We start from the raw sequence: 16,588 nt of genomic DNA on the forward strand, positions 1-16,588 counted from the left end.
TTGTAAACAGATCTTATGTTTGAGTCTGTATCAGATGAAAATATATATTTTTAAGGAATAATCAATTGTTTGGAGATAGTTACTGGATGTTTTTGAGTGTTTGTGTTTTTTTCAGTATGGACCTGCAAAATGTAACTGTAACGTCAATAGTAGAACTTTAGCCTAAACGCTAGCATATAGCATTAACTAGCATATAGCGCTAACTCAGCAGTCACAACTTTGTTTTTAGCATTGTAATAACATTGTAATTTATTTAATGTGTAATTTAATGTTTGGGGCGTGCATCTCGACAGTAACGTTACGTCACAGTTGGTGTTTTGTTGAGATTGGTCTGTTTTCCAGCGCTGTTTTGCATGCATAAGGTTTGCATAAGAATGAGGAAACAATCGTGTTTATATGAACAGAGCTTGTATTATTCATCTATGCCTAGGTAAATACAGTTTTACATTCTATGGCACATTTAATCCTGGCCTCAGGCCATTCAGAAAAAACTGCTTTGTTGGCAAATAAAAAATGCTCTTTTACAAGAAAACACATCAGAGCTCTTTATGTGTATATACCAACCCAGTATCACGAAATTGCGTGACTATTTCACACATGGACCAGCGTGAAAATGTCACGCTTTGCCGTGTTTATGCATGTTTTCTGTTTGTGTCACTGTCACGTATTGGTTACTCAACTTTTTTGTCCTAATTTCTTACCATTGTCGCTTCGGTTTAGGGTTAGATTTACATAAAATGACATCCTTACTTAAACAAACTCTAACCCCAACGTCAGGTGACAATTGGTTAAATTTTAGAAAATATAAAAGAATAACTATTGTATCTTTTTTTTTATAAACCAATACTTAAAGTGACAAATACTTAAAGTGACATATAACACAAGCACCAAATAATTTACCTCTTTAAGGAACTGCCTCCAGAAGAAATCCATTTTCTATAAATAATAAAATCATGTTCTTCACTTTCCAGGATCCAGACAGACAGTGTGTGACAGCAGCATGTGGAGATCGCTCTGGATCCTACATACATCTGAAGACCAACGTGACCAACACAAAACAACTCTTGACACATGTATCACATTTCTACACATGCAGCTATCCAACTTTAATGTCTCTTATATCAGTTTAACCTCTCTTCCTTTACACAAACTGTGTTTTGATGTCCATTTGTGTATTTATTTGCTAAATAGCAAGAAAATGTAGTTATCCGGTAAGAAAAGCTCATGCAGGCTGCTTTGTGTCAGGTTCCTACTATTTATAATCATCTGATTGTATATTATCTCATACTTATGTTCTTTAAGAAGCTACCAACTGCTCGATAGTCTCCTTAAAGGGGATATCATGAAAATCTGACTTTTTCCATGTTTAAATGCTATAATTGGGTGCCCAGCGATGCCATCAACCTTGAAAATGTGAAAAAGATCAACCCAGTTACTTAGTTTGGGTAAACCATTCACTGCAAACAATGTGAAATTTGGCTCTTGTTAATACGGCCCCTTAATCTGTACTATCCAACCACGGCACCGCCATTTACTGCAGAGATCAGCTCATTTGCATTTTAAAGGACACACCCAAAAACGCCACATTTTTGCTACAAAGTGGGAATTTTAACATGTTATAATAAATTATCTATATGATATTTTGAGCTAAACCTTCACATATGTACTCTGGGGACACCAAAGATTTATTTTCCATCTTAAAAAATCTTGTGAAATGTCCCCTTTAAACCAAAATAATCCTTCTTCAGACAGATATGCTAATGAAAACAAATCCAGAGAGCTGTCTCCTCTCTGCCATCTATGAGGAACTGCACGGTCTGGATTCACATATAATCCAAAACATTGAGAAGAAACTGGATCTTGACCCGTCACATTCAGGAATCATTCATCAGTCAGAACTTACATATCTCCTCCTGAAACAGAAGATTCCTATGAAGCTCACATCACTCTCCTGTATCTTTAAATCCTTCAGTGATGCTAACAAACCGGAGCAGGTAGATCCCCGGAGATCCAGATGAATCTTGTGGAAATTTTGATATTGTAAATATGTTATTTCTGTCACTTTAATTCAAATGTCAAATTCCCTGACTTTTCACTGAATTTCACTGACTAAAAAGTTGAATTACCGTGACTTATGTCTGGGATACCGTGAAGTGCACACTGTAAGTTTATAAAAATGTATCCTAAATACATGAAATTAATAAACAGTGCCAGTAAACAGCTGTTTAAACTAGTCAGCGGATGCTTGGACCTGGAAATAGTATTTACAACGTTACAAGTTAACAAGTGGAATACATTTTAAGAAATGAAACCTAAAATGTAAAGCAACAAACAAAAATCTCTGATATTCCATGACTTGGACAAAAAATATAAATTTCCCTGACTTTAAATGTCTTGAAAGACTTTAAAAATTCCATGGTATTCCAGAAATTCAATGGCCTGTGGGAACTCTGTGTCATAGCATTTTTATCTCATTATGTTTTAAAAGGAACTGCAGATGTTTATTAATATTTCTTCTTTCTTACATCAAATGGATTCATAAATGTTATTTACCATTAGTTGCATGTTATTTTGTCAGTGTTGTTACCTTTAATTAATAGTTCACACAAAAAGGAAAACTCTGTCATTGTCGTGTTGATCTACACCTGTATGAGTTTATTTAGTATGTTTAAGATATTTTGATGATGGTGAGCACATACACTCTAAAAATGGTTGGGTTAAAAACAACCCAATTGGCAACCCAGCGCTGGGTAAATATTGGACAGAACACATGCTGGGTTAAAGTAACCCAACACGTTGGGTAACACATTTTAACCCAGCAGGTTGGGTTGTTGAGAAAACCCAACATGTAGTCATTTTAACCATTTATGGGATTAATATTCTGGGTTTTGGGTTATTCTTGCTGGGTTATTTTTATCATGTGCTTTATTGTAAATCAAGACCATTGTTAACAGCAAATAAATGTTTATTTGATTGCAAAATAACTACAAACTCTTACATTTTTACAGTTGTAAGTTGCAAAATCATTTAAAGGACTGCTTACTGACCCAAGTATAAATATATTTATAAAATATCATAAATTATGCACATTGAAGTAACAATGTAACAGGTTGAATCAATTCGTTTGAATTTAAGACAGAATTTGTAATTTTACAGTATATATATGAAATACTGAAATGTACATAAACAAAACTACAGCAGTGTAAAAAAGAAACAATGTAATTGTTAATTTAAAAGTAAAATCATTCATAGATGTGTAAAGTTTTTTTAAAGAACAAATGTTTTAAGTTTCACAGAATGGAATGTATTTGACTAAAAATACTTCATTTATTAAAGTTACTCGTCGCGAACAAAGATGTACAAAGGAATCGAACAGCAGGGGATTCATCCATTTGAAAAATGACAGACTACAGGAATTCCCATAAAAGCACATTGCCTGGGGTATTTATTTTTTTAAGCACTTAAAATGCCTTTAAACCAGAGACTGTAAAAAATATGCAAGTAGTGTCTGTGACGTCACCCATTGGTTTGTGAAGAGCATTTTTGAAGCTTAAAGTAGGCGGTGCGTGCCGTCGCCATCTTGGCCGAAATGCAGTTTAAGTCACTTCCGTATTCAGAGAGACTGATTGAGAAAAAAGATTGAGAGGTCTGCTGCATGTTTCCCATGGCCAGGACGAAAGGAAAGGGTTTCGAGGATTCTGTCCAGAGAAGAAATTCCACCACATTTGTTGCAATCTACAAAAGAGGAAAACACTTTTAGTGGTCTGAACTGAATGATCAGATTGAAGTATTCAGAAAACCATGTGGGCCAAGTGAATTATATATTTTATAAAAATTATAAGGGTTTCATTTGCATCCCTGGCCGCATTACCACCACGTGTGAGATTTTTTTTCCAAAAATGCAATAGCCTGTTTACAGTTTGCATAAGACTTTGGTGTTACACTCCTTTAACTTTTTTGCCAACAACAAAGGCTGCAAACCACACAGACTGACAAATATGATGATCTGATCTGACTATAAAGAATAAAGTACTGCAGAACTAAAATGTAGCAGATAATTAAGACATTCTAAATATATTTTAAATAGGAATAATTAAATGTTATACTTACTGGCTGAAGTTGTTTGAAGGTCTTGCTAGCCTCATCAATGGATGGACGTTAAAACTCTGCACACTCTAAAAAAAAAGAATTGGAAAACAACATCACATCTGATGTCTGCTAAAAACATAACATCTCTGATACAGTATCAGCCACAGATCAGAGGGTTGGTCAATATACATTTGAAATCACAGGAGACAACCCAAAAATATTATGAAATTAATATAAAATAGTAACTAAATACGACTCAATAACACATCTAAATTCATATAACAGTACACATATACATGTTTGTTAACAGATAGTCACTTCCACGCAGCCTCCGTCTTGGTGACAAATACGTTTATGTTTTCAAGTTCATATTCAAACACTTAAATTATTGTTTCATTTTGAAAGAGAGGAACAAGCATACATATAAGACACCGGTTCTTGGAAACGCTGTTTCGTTTTAATTTATCGACGCGTTACCTGCCGTACCGACTGTGAAGTGAATGTGCTTCTTGTCTTTGCCTCAGTGACAGCGTAGACGACGGCTCCGTGATCCTCCGCCGCGGCGCCGCCGGTAAAGTTAACATGTGCTTCTGCTCGCGCCTCGCCCTTTGCGGTCTGTCTTTACATATCGAATGACAAGAAAGCAATTCGTTTGTCGCTAAATTTAATTTAACAGCGTCGCTATCGCTTGTTAAGCTGGGAAAGGGAAAACTATGCGCGTGTGTGACACAAAAAGCCGAAGTGGGTTGCGGAGGTCCACTCTGTACGTTACCGGTTTTGACTCGCTTTGTTAAAGGCTTACAGAAATTGTCATGAGTTAACGTAATCAACCGTGTGATGGGGATTTTGTAACATCTGTTTTATTAATTTTATTAATATGCCATATCAAACATCTTAGAACGATTATTCAAGTCAATTTGTGTAAATGGCGATCTGAGGTAACAGTCGTCATTCCTCTAAATTACACCCGTCGTCTTAGTCAGTATAAATTAACACGTTGCTGACTCGCAAAATGTTATAATCTTGTTTATATTCATGAAATGTTCACAAAAGCATATAAACTTACCTTGAAACAACTGCTTCAGTGACTCTGTCCTTTCACGACGACCATTGCTGAGCACATTCAAACATCAAGGGCGCGAAGCACGTGAGCCTCTTCAAACAACCCAACATAATAACCCAGCAGTTTTAACCCAACACCTAGAAAACTGAAACTACCCAAAAAGTGTTTAAAATGTAAAAAAATAACCCAGCAAAACAACCCAACAGACTCAACCCAGCATTTTGGGTTAAAAAATAACCCAGCCATTTTTAGAGTGTAGTTGACGGTAAATAGTTGACTTAGTACAATAAGCAACAATTCTAATGTAAATATTTAATATAATCATGACTATTTCAAGTTAGTTATAAAGTGTTTTAAATCAAACAGTTTCTTATTGCAGTTGAATTTGTTGTCATTTATAAGTACTCTAAATGTAAAAACCTTTATCCAGAATAACTATTCTGTGCATTTATTAGATTTTATTTGCCTTATTGCATTACAGGTTCACTATAAAGAACTGCTGGAGTTCATACAGAGAGCTGCTGATGGCCACAAACATCACCTTGATGAGGTCTATCAAACAAATGCATGTTTTCTAATATAAGCATTGAAACTATCAATAAAAGTGATTTATTTTTTTAACGTGATTCACCCAGGAAGAAATTTGGGATGTGTCAGTTGCAAGTACGGACCTGGAATCAGTGACAGATAATGACAGTATAACTGAAGACCAGAAAGATTTGTGGCTTCAGAGGTTTCAGAAGATGGAAATGGCTATGCAAATGTGTGACACCAAAAATACAGGTACAGTATCTTTTAGTTTTTTAATTTAAAACTTTTCTGGTCACAGGGTTTGTTTACCAATCAAGCAGTTGTAGCGGAAAGAAAACTTATATTTTTAGATCTTATATTTTTAGATCTTATATTTTTTACAGAGCTTTTTTATTAATAAGCAATCTTGAGCACCAAACAAACATTTTAAAACTCTGATTCTGTGTTGTGTGTTTGTTTTTTGTTTGTAGGTTACATTGACAGGGATCAAGCCAAACGCCTGCTACACAACTACAGTATCTTTAATCTGAATCTGAGTCCATTAAAGATCAATGAGGTCACACGTTATTCTCACCGAGAGGGAAAAGTTCATCTCGTCTCGGCTCTTCGACAGCTAAAGGAGCTATAAACGTTTCAGTCCCTCTATAGGGGAAATATGTTAAAATATGTTTTAAAATGTCAAATATGTGAAAAGAGAAACCACTTCACCTGAAAATATTGGATCTGCATCAATGTAGTTGCATTGCATTTTTAAATTTAATTAAATTCAAATCAATTCATGATTTTCAGTGTTCAAGGAAACAATTAATCTAAAATAAAAATACATATTCTTGATTTTTTTAGGTTGATCCTTACATGCAATATTTGAAATGAACACAAGAGGGCAGTCATATAGAGTCAAAAATATATTTCTAGTAAACACATTTAGAGTTTGTGTTGATGATTAACTTGTTGGACAAAACGTGTAAGTGTCTTTAACTTTTGTTAAACACAGAGCTTTGTTTTTGCAATGATCTAAAAGTCTATTGAAAAAAATAAATGGGTTTTTTTGTGAGGGAATCATTATCCCGCTAATTTAAGGGTTTTAGCCTACAAAAATACGTCATCCCTGCGGCACTCGGTTAAATTTACTTGTATTGCGTTTTGCTCTACTCGCATTATTGTTTTTTTTTTTTAGGGATAAGTTTGTGTTAACGATTTTTAAACCTAGTTAAAGCGAAAGGTTTCTAATCAAAAGAAGTGAATGTTTTTTTGAGAAAGAAATGTGGTGAGAATCCTATTGCTTTTTGCTAAGACTTAATATAATTTTCTGGGCAAAGATTAACCGCGATTAATTGCATACAAAATAAAGGTGATTTTTAGCATAATATACAAGTATGTGCTGTGTGTAATTATTAGGTATATATAAATACACACACATTCATGTATTTAAGAAACATTTAAATATGTATATTTATTTATATATTCTATATGATATATACATAATATATATATATATATATATATATATATATATATATATATATATATATATATATATGTATGAAGAGTTTGGTTCCAAAACGCGATAAACGCTATTTTTGAAAAAAATGAGTTACTGCCAAAATCAGCATTATATCAGGTCAGTAGTTAAAAGTAAATAATTAATTTTACGCAAAATTCAATATCCGCCGTGTTATTCTGTCATCTTTTCTCCCTTTTTTCCTAAAATGCGATAAACGCCACTCCCCCTTTTTACAGAACGCAATAAATCCCACAGCGCACCATTCACGCAATGTAAACAAACATGGCGGCGCGCTGAGTACATGGAGTCCTTTTCCTCATCTACTTTGTACTTTGTGATCAACAAACAAAACAAAATAATACTTTAATTGCATCTCTAAACCTGTGATGGTTTTCTGTGATGGGAAAGAAACGTAAGCCATCAACATCTAATAATTTCCCTGAGAGGCACTCGGGAGACGGGTGCTTGTTCTCCCGACAGCATCAAGCTTCTCATGCTAACACATTGACCCCAGAGGATCTTATGAAAAACTTTCCATAATTTTACTCAAAGTCAACGAAAATCGAGCAGGACCAAAAACATTTTACAGATGATCGCTGTGAAAGACGTTAAGCGACGACGTCAAGTTTTAACCGCAATGACAGGGTTCTTAATATGACAAAGTAAGTGTTTTGATTAATAACATTAATGTTTATATTTTTAATTAGTGTGTACAACTAGTCAATTAAATGAATATAACATGGCAAAGATGAATGCACATTTATATAGGCTATTGATTCAATAGTTTTATAGCATTTTGAATAAAAACTTGTCATGGATTTATTGCATTTTGTGGAAAAAATAATCAGTTTTTATAATAAATCTTTGAAAATCAACTTATGGATTTGAATTTTTTATGTTTTTATAACCTAAAGATGCTGTGTGAAAGTTTGTAACAGAAAATAGTTGTTTTCATCTTGTCAATTTCTTGGTATAGAAAACACGTTTTTACCAAAATTTGTCAAAATGGATTTATTGCGTTTTGGAACCAAACTCTTCATATATATATATATATATATATATATATATATATATATATATATATAAATAAATAGCATTTCTAATATGCATATGTGTATGTGTGTGTGTGTGTGTGTGTGTGTGTGTGTGTGTGTGTGTGTGTGTGTGTGTGTGTGTGTGTGTGTGTTTTTATGCAAAAATGTACTTTTATTTTGTATGCGATTAAAAGCTGGTAAGATGGTTTAGTTGGTCTCCCAGCTTGGTTTTAGCTGGTATTGCTGGTGTATAGCAAGCTGGTCTAGGTGTTTTGGTCACTTTTTAAGCTGGTCTAGCTGTGTTTTGGTCACCAGCTGACCCACCAGCTTGACCAGCTTTGCCAGGCTGGGAGGACCAACTAAAACCAGCTACTGCCACCTTAAACCAGCTTAAACCAGTTACCAGCTTTTGATGGTCCCAGCTGGATTTTTCAGGGTATGTAATAAATGTTAATAATCAAACAACAAAACACATCCTTAACATAGATTAATTTACATTTAATTATTACATTTCTGTATTTTAAACAGCTGTGTTTAACATTAATAATAATAAATATTACCTGAGCAGCAAATCAGCATATTAGAATTCAGAAAGATCATGTGACACTGAAGACTCGCGCAATGATGCTGATGAACATTCAACTTTTTGCAAGGAATAAATTACATTTAAAGACATTTTTAATTTGCAATAGTAATTTACAATAATATTTTTTATTAAATAGCTTAAATACAGTCTTGATAAACAAAAGACTTTAAATATTAAAATGGCATCATACTCAACTCAAAATTAATTTAATCAATTATATAATTTAATTTAAAAAAATGGATTTTGTTATTGTGTGAGTCCTCCCCAAGGATTTTTTTTTTTTACAATTCGCCCACTGGCTATTTGTTGGCGTGTTGGGTCGGGTCACTGACGATCAATCTTTGGCATCTCTGCTACGGCAGATGATTTTAAAGGGGTGAGGGTGTCTCAATGAACTTACGATACCATCCATATCTGGATGCTGTGAGTTTGGTGGCCATGAGAAATTAATCTGCTGTAGGAGACACACAAAGTAAAGGAAAAGCTCCATCCTTGCAAGGGTCTCTCCAAGACAAACCCTCGGACCTGAATAATGAACATAAACACACAATCAATAACAGTTTTGTTTAATAACTTCTGTTTATAATCAAATTTGTTGACTCTTCAGGTTCACAAATGAACAACTCACCCATTGAGAAAGGGATGAACGCCTCAGGTTTGTAGAAATGTCCGTTCTCATCCAAGAAATTCTCTGGATTGAAAGTGTCCGGACATTTCCAGTGCTCCTTATCACTGAAAATTGCTGTTAAGTTTGTCATGATGATAGTTCCCTATAAAAGAAAGATAATATCTGCTAAAGATCTATGGAGGATCATCCCATCATATTTCATTCATTCATTACCTTGGGAATGTCATATCCTCTTAGTTTGCTTGGCTGTGTGGTTGCATGAACTACACCAAGCGGTGCGATGTTGGCACAGCGCTGAATCTCATGAACAGTGGCGTATGTGTATGGAAGTTTGTCACGGTCATCCATGCTGGGCAGACGATCATAACCCAACACCTGAACAATCTCCTTATGACATCGCTCTGTGACATTAGATCATGACCGTCATGTTTAAATGCAGGTAAAGTCAGACACTGAACATCTAAGCAGATAATCTGTTTTATTAAAACCTCACATTAAGAAAACCTGAAGAAGTTCTATCACCTTGCACATCTGGGTTTTCCATCAAGAAGATGAGTCCCCATCTGATGGTGGTGGACGTTGTATCGGTTCCAGCGAAAAAGAGATCGATTGTTGACATAAACAAGTTCTCCTCATGAAACGTCGAGTCCTCATGTGACTTTTGCTAAAGGTAATAATGTTAGTTTGCTAAAGCTACTGTATAGCTCAACTCAGTTTGGTTTCAGTATTTTGATTGAAGTAAGATTGATAGGTCAGATTAAGTAAGTGCTAGAGTATCTCACTTTCTCTATCTCTAACAGGTAGGCATCAATGAAGTCTTGTAGGTTTTCTGGATCCAAAGTTTGTCTGTGTTTTTTAACTTCCTCGCGGATGAAATCCCGTAACTCAGTGGTGTTCTGACGGATCTTCTGGTGAGGTCCAGGGCAGTGCATGAGGAAGGGAAGTAAGTCGACCATCTAAAACAGACAAGCATTTATGAGAATAGGGCTCATCACGCTTAATGTTTCTCAAATGTGACATTATTTTGCAATGTATGATTTTTTGGATCATACCCGCGCTATAGCAGACCCTGATAGGATTATGCTCTCATTAAGGATTTTCAGAAGGTGTGCAAAGCGTTTGTTATCATATTCAAAGCGATCTCCAAACACGATGGAGCAGATTATATTAGAAACTGCATTCTGTAAGGCATGCTCTGGGTCAAATGCCCTTCCTTCAATAAAGACAAAGTGAGAGCAGAAAAGATAACATTTACAACACACTATTAAATCAGTGCAATTGGAATATGACACATACTGAAAAAGCAAATGTAGACATGTTTACTCCCAGACATTCAGTGACAAGTCTGGATAAAGGAGGAACATCTCACACCTTCATCTTTGAGCATCTCAGTAACCAGGTATCGGGATTCATCTAACACACGCTCTTCCACAGATTTCTTTCCCAGGCCGAAGTCTCTGAGCGTGTGAAGAGCAAACCTTCTCTGCTGTCTCCACGAGTGACCGAACGGTGCCATTACAATACCTGAGAAAGACAGAGAAGATGTCAATGATGTTTCTCTCCACACAACAAATGTGAAGGGACTGAGACTGTGCTCCAAAAATAACAAAGGGTGCAATGGGAAAAGTCTGCCCTTATAAGGATAAAAGCACCTGCCGCTGGAACATTCTTGCAAGTTATGCAATAACCTTATTGATTTTGATTCACAGCATGATGTCCCAACCCTCCAAACAAAGTTTTACTGACCGAGATTTTTAGAAAACCATTCCATAAGAGGTAAATATGGTCTTCCAGAAAAAGTTGAAGCCTCTTGGACCAGGGCTTCCTTGGAGATCTGAAGTGTATTTAAGATTATTATGGGTTGTCTTCCCATGTACACGGTAGACATTTCTCCATATTGACGTAGCTGATTGGAAAAAAAGTTACAAATGCTTAGGCCTGGTTTCACAGACAGGGCTTAAGTTAAGCCTTCGTTAAATAGTACATTTAAGTAGCTTTTATAAATATGCCTTAGACAAAATTTGCTGTAAATTTCAGGATTTTAAATAAACATCTCATTTCAGAAGGTGATTTAAATGTAGGAAAATAAAACATGACCAGGAAGACAGTAAAGACTCACTGATCTGATAGATCCCATTGGATCCTTTAAAACATATGGTAACGTTCCTACAAAAGGAAAAGGTCTGGGTCCAGGTGGAGTTCGGGCTCTGGTGAAATGAATCCTCATCATCTCAAACAGAACCAGAAAGATCAAACCCAGAACCAAAGCCAGGCTCACGGAGTTCAGGTCGAAAATCATTGCAGCGGTCCCTATTACAACAGACTGAAAACAAACACTAAATGACCTCTGTGCTTCTATAAAACTCCAGAAGAAGAGGGTGGAGACAATAACAGAGAGGAAGTGACAATTCATCCTGTTTTGTTAACTCTTTCCTAGCTCTTTCCTCTTTAAATCATAATCTGACTCTAATTTAATATACTACGAATTTAGTCGATTATACCAATTATCTGTTGGTCTTAAATTAAATAATTGATTATTAATAAATTCTCATAATCTTAGTTATTCGTTTATTAGGTACCCGATATCGCACAGAGTACACGTCTGCCGTTGCGACTATCTCACGGTCTTAGTCAGAGGTTGCCGGGTAAACTAATACTTTTACGTCTGGCCGCCCCATGATTGCTCCGATCATAAAAATAGTTTATTTTAGTCACGATCATGCAATTTGTCAATTCAGGTGACAGAAATCTGGGAGTTCTAGTGAATGTTCCCAATGCTCCATTCAACATCAAAACACCAGTATGATTATATCCTGACAAACTTATTTTGCTGTAATACCAGACTCCTTCTAATCTAATAGAAATAAACATTTCCGAAAATTTAAAATGAATCAATAATAACAATTTATTTTGCTGGGCAGGTTACACTACACAAACCAAATCAATCATTTGGTTATTCAAATTTATCAATCAGAAATATCAACATTTACATAAAAAATATAACATTAAAAAAAAAACGTTTAACTAAAAAGACCAACATATAAAATAAAAAGTCACAAAGTCAAATCATACCTGGCAATCAAAGACACACCAAAGTGTGTGAAGTTCTGAATACAGATGCTTCCATAATGTTTGAATACACACACAGACTGTGAGGGTGTCACGGTTCACGGATTCATTGACTCACTCTCGCTATGTGTGTGCACGTTGTATGTATAGGCGTTGTTTACCTGCACAGCTCACTATCTCTGCTGATAAGCTCATCACCGCCAGCTGTTTTGATTGAGGGTGTCCTATATATTGTTTGTTACCTCGTCTTGTCTTTGTCAGATGGTTGTGTAGGTTCTCTCGGACTCAGCTCAACGCGCTTCTTTTGCTATCCAGTTTTTATTCCTGTGCCTTGGGTCTCAGTTATTTTTTTCTCTTCATCCAGTGACATTTTCCTCAGAACAGTTTAAAGTGCCATTAGTTACAACACTGCTCTCTGGACACGCAGCTCTGTGGGGAACAGTGGTGTGGCAGAATCAACATCCTTGCTGCTCTTCATTCCAAGCACTTGAACAGGAGATGAGACAAGTGTTAGAATGCGCCATCGCAGTCCGTGAGGCGGTGCGTCAACTCGCCGACCTTTGACAGAACAACCAGAACATCTCTGACTACTCTATTGAATTCCAGATGTTGGCGGCCTAGTGCAAATGGAACAAAGAAGAGCATGTTCCTGCAAGTGTTGGCTGACCATGTTCAGAAGGAAATTTACACTTTGGAACTACCAAAGACTCTCAATGGATGAAATTAGCCTTACTAGTCAATGTACATCTGCAACAGAGGGAGAACCGGTCACATCAGACCTTAACACCCAATTTCAATGAGCTTCCCAGTTTCAGGAGTGCTACCACGGTCAGCCACCTGAACGATCCTGAACCCATGCAGGTAGCTCGAGCTAGGTTTTCCCAGGAGGAGAGAGAACATTGCAGAGCACGGGGTCTGTGTATTTACTGTGAAGAGGCAGGACACTTGATTGCCACCTGTCCTTTAAAAGGCCAAGCCCAGCGGTAGAACAAAGGCTACAGTCGGGCAGACTTGCGATGACCAGACCCTTGAGTGCCACCCTCTTCCTCTTAAGACTGCAGTGGGCAGATCGGTCTTTCAACTGCCAAGCACTGGTGGACTCGGGAGCGGAGGGGAACCTGATGGACTATTCACTGGCCAAGAAACTTCACATCCTCATCACTGCCTTAAGACAGACCATTGCCATTAACACACTCATTGGACAAGAACACCTGGGTGTCACTCATGCTATTGGACTCATTACACTCACTACTTCTTGTAATCACATCGAATGAACCGTACTCTTCCTTACTCACTCCTCTCAGAACCCCATTGTCCTAGGCCATCCATGGTAGGTTTAACACCACCCCAGGATAGAGTGGGGGAAGAACTCTGTTTGTAGTTGGAGTGCCTAATGTCTCATGTCTTTCGTCTCCTGTCCCATCTGTTTCTCGTTCTGTGTTGCAGGAGTATCTTAACCTGAAGGAAGTGTTCAATAAGCCCTGAGCTACTTCTCTTCCTCCACATCGTCCCTATGACTGTGCAATAGACTTACTGCCAGGTACATCTCCACCTAAAGGCAAGTTATATTCAATTTCTGCTCCAGAAAGGGAGGCTATGGAGAAATAAATTTCTGATTTTCCAGCAACTGAGTTCATCCGCCCTTCCCCTTCTACAGCGGGGGTGGGGTTCTTTTTTGTGGGGCAGAAGGATTTCTCTCTGTGACATTGTATTGATTACCGGGAGTTGAACAGCATCATGGTAAAGAATACTTATCCTTTACCGTTGATGTCTGCAGCCTTCGAGAGGTTGCAGGGAGCATCAATCTTCACTAAATTGGATTTATGCAACCATTGGATTTATGATACCATTTGATCCGTAGCAGGAATTTTGAGGGGAAAACCGCTTTCAACACCCCCCGGGGCACTTTGAATATTTGGTCATGCCATTCGGCCTTTCCAACTCCCCAGTGGTTTTTCAAGCACTCGTGAGCCTGTGAGACTCTACTCCAAGATCAGCTAAAGCAGATTGCCACCAGTCTTAGCCTCCCGTATACATTGCTGGTCAAAGAGTGTGGCTTTCTACCAGGTTCATTCCTCTCCGCTCCGTCTCTTATGAACTTGCTCTCAAATTCATTGGCCCGTTTACTGTCACCAAGATCATTAGTCCGGTGGCAGTCCATCTCAGACTTTTTGCAGTGTACAGGAGAATTCATCACGTGTTTCATGTGTCTAAAATTAAGCCTGTGTTTTATTCTCCCATTAATCTTACTGCTTCTTGGTCTGCCCATTGTGTCCCTGCGCTGCCGAGTTTGTGATCTTCTCTGTCTGCTTTCATTGTGACCAGCTCTCTATTGACTACTGTTGTGTTTAAATAAACTCATAATTTACTCGCTATTGAATATGTGATTGTTTTCTTCCTGCACCTTGACAGAGGGAGCTTCTTTTCTAAAGAATTGCTCCATGATGTTTTAATACAAACACACAAAGTGTGGGGAAGATTTTTGCTAAAGAATGCTTCCCTGAATATTTTGCCAGGTCACCTTTTATACACAGCTTTACACATAGGAAATCAAGGTCTCACATTAGGATTTGGTTGGTCAGGATCTTGGGACCTTGGGCACCTAATGGGATTGTTAGCCATATCTCCTTGGGACAAAAGAAGTGCAGATTATGCTTGAAATAATTAACTTTGGTACACTTTATCTTAGAATAACAGAAATTAGACCTTATTATGCATCGCACCATGACCTTTAAAATGTTACCACACATGAATATAAACTTGTCATCTTAGACTCACATATTAAAAACGTAAGAACATATATTTTTTAACAGTTACTCACTGATGTAAGTCTTAATGCTAATGTTGAAACCATTTGAGATTACAAGATCATTAGATCAAATCTTAAGACTACGAAGAGTTTTGGGTTCAAAACTTTGAGATGATGAGATCATGAAATCAAAAGGTTCAAACAGCAACTCCTGAGGTTTAATTGAAGTATCTTCTTTATAAACAAACCCAAAGTTAATTATTTAACATCAGGTATTACAAGAAGGATGAATCTATGAGCAACTTTTTATACATCAACTATAAAATATATAATATATATAAGTAATGTATAAACATGATGACCTATAAACTGATTGTAGATTCCAAGCAGCAGCTTTTATTTTGAATGTGGATGCAGATTTCAGCGTTCCTCAGCTATTTGCTAGTGTGTTGGGTCGAGTCACTGACGATCAGTCACTGGCATCTCTGCTACAACAGATGATTTTGAAGGGGTGAGGGTGTCTTATTGCAGTAATAATACCATCCATGTCTGGACGCTGTGAGTTTGGTGGCCAGGAGAAATGAATCCGCTGTAGGAGACACACAAAGTAAAGGAAAAGCTCCGTCCTTGCCAGGGTCTCACCGAGACAAACTCTCGGACCTGAATAATAAACATAAACACACAATCAATAACAGTTTAGTATAATAACTTCTGCTTATAGTCAAATATTTTAACTCTTTATAATCACAAGTTAAAAACTCACCCATTGAGAATACAACGCACGCCACAGATTTGTAGAAATGTCCGTTCTTATCTAAGAAATTCTCTGGATTGAACGTGCGGACATTTCCAGTGCTCCTTATCACTGAAAATTGCTGTTAAGTTTGTCATGATCATTGTTCCCTATAAAAGAGAGTCGGTCTGAATATAAAGATCTATGAAGGAATCTTGCAAAGTCCAGGACACATTTTAGCCCAAAAGATTCACTGTACTCACTTCTCTCATCCCAGCATATTTCATTAATTCCTTACCTTAGGAATGTCATATCCTCTTAGTTTGGTTGGCTGTGTGGTTGCATGAGCTACTCCGAGAGGAACAATGTTGGCACAGCGTTGAATCTCATGAACAGTGGCGTATGTGTATGGAAGTTTGTCACGGTCAACCATGCTGGGCAGACGATCATAACACAACACCTGAACAATCTCCCTATGACATCGCTCTGTAACAAAACATATTACATGAGCTAGATTGACAGAAAATCTTCTAAGTTAAACTGCAGGTAAAGTCAGACACTGAAGATCTAAACAGATCATCTGTTTTATAAAAACCTCAATA

At 36.9% G+C, this 16,588-nt stretch overlaps 2 protein-coding genes and 1 long non-coding RNA gene across 4 annotated transcripts in view; 1 reads left to right on the forward strand and 2 right to left on the reverse strand.

Annotated features, from left to right (window-relative positions):
• The window catches only part of LOC129431307 (uncharacterized protein C1orf87 homolog), a 66,269-nt gene extending 59,212 nt beyond the window's left edge, over window positions 1-7,057 (forward strand). Inside the window, exons 6-8 of the mRNA XM_073875549.1 lie at window positions 5,634-5,702; window positions 5,788-5,935; window positions 6,154-7,057. Coding sequence (XP_073731650.1) covers window positions 5,634-5,702; window positions 5,788-5,935; window positions 6,154-6,311 — 375 coding nt within the window. The 3' untranslated portion in view covers window positions 6,312-7,057. The remainder of the gene's footprint in view (window positions 1-5,633; window positions 5,703-5,787; window positions 5,936-6,153) is intronic.
• Window positions 2,690-5,414, reverse strand: LOC129451964 (uncharacterized). The gene is made up of 3 exons (XR_008646938.2): window positions 5,156-5,414; window positions 4,111-4,175; window positions 2,690-3,735 (listed from the first exon to the last, which is right to left on the reverse strand). It is a non-coding gene; the product is annotated as an uncharacterized lncRNA (long non-coding RNA).
• Window positions 7,058-8,698: 1,641 nt separating the features above from the next.
• The window catches only part of LOC129431300 (cytochrome P450 2B4), a 33,952-nt gene continuing 26,062 nt past the window's right edge, over window positions 8,699-16,588 (reverse strand). Inside the window, exons 1-9 of one of the 2 annotated variants that reach the window (XM_073875541.1) lie at window positions 11,555-11,863; window positions 11,182-11,341; window positions 10,807-10,959; window positions 10,488-10,648; window positions 10,218-10,391; window positions 9,958-10,099; window positions 9,649-9,836; window positions 9,436-9,577; window positions 8,699-9,332 (exon numbers count right to left, since the gene is read on the reverse strand). In XM_073875541.1, coding sequence (XP_073731642.1) covers window positions 9,142-9,332; window positions 9,436-9,577; window positions 9,649-9,836; window positions 9,958-10,099; window positions 10,218-10,391; window positions 10,488-10,648; window positions 10,807-10,959; window positions 11,182-11,341; window positions 11,555-11,848 — 1,605 coding nt within the window. In that variant the 5' untranslated portion in view covers window positions 11,849-11,863 and the 3' untranslated portion in view covers window positions 8,699-9,141. Of the gene's footprint in view, window positions 9,333-9,435; window positions 9,578-9,648; window positions 9,837-9,957; window positions 10,100-10,217; window positions 10,392-10,487; window positions 10,649-10,806; window positions 10,960-11,181; window positions 11,342-11,554; window positions 11,864-16,588 lie in introns of those variants that run through there. The other variant, XM_073875540.1, reaches the window with a different exon arrangement.

This window comes from Misgurnus anguillicaudatus, chromosome 13 (genome assembly GCF_027580225.2).
Source record: "Misgurnus anguillicaudatus chromosome 13, ASM2758022v2, whole genome shotgun sequence".
NCBI classification, from domain to species: domain Eukaryota; kingdom Metazoa; phylum Chordata; class Actinopteri; order Cypriniformes; family Cobitidae; genus Misgurnus; species Misgurnus anguillicaudatus.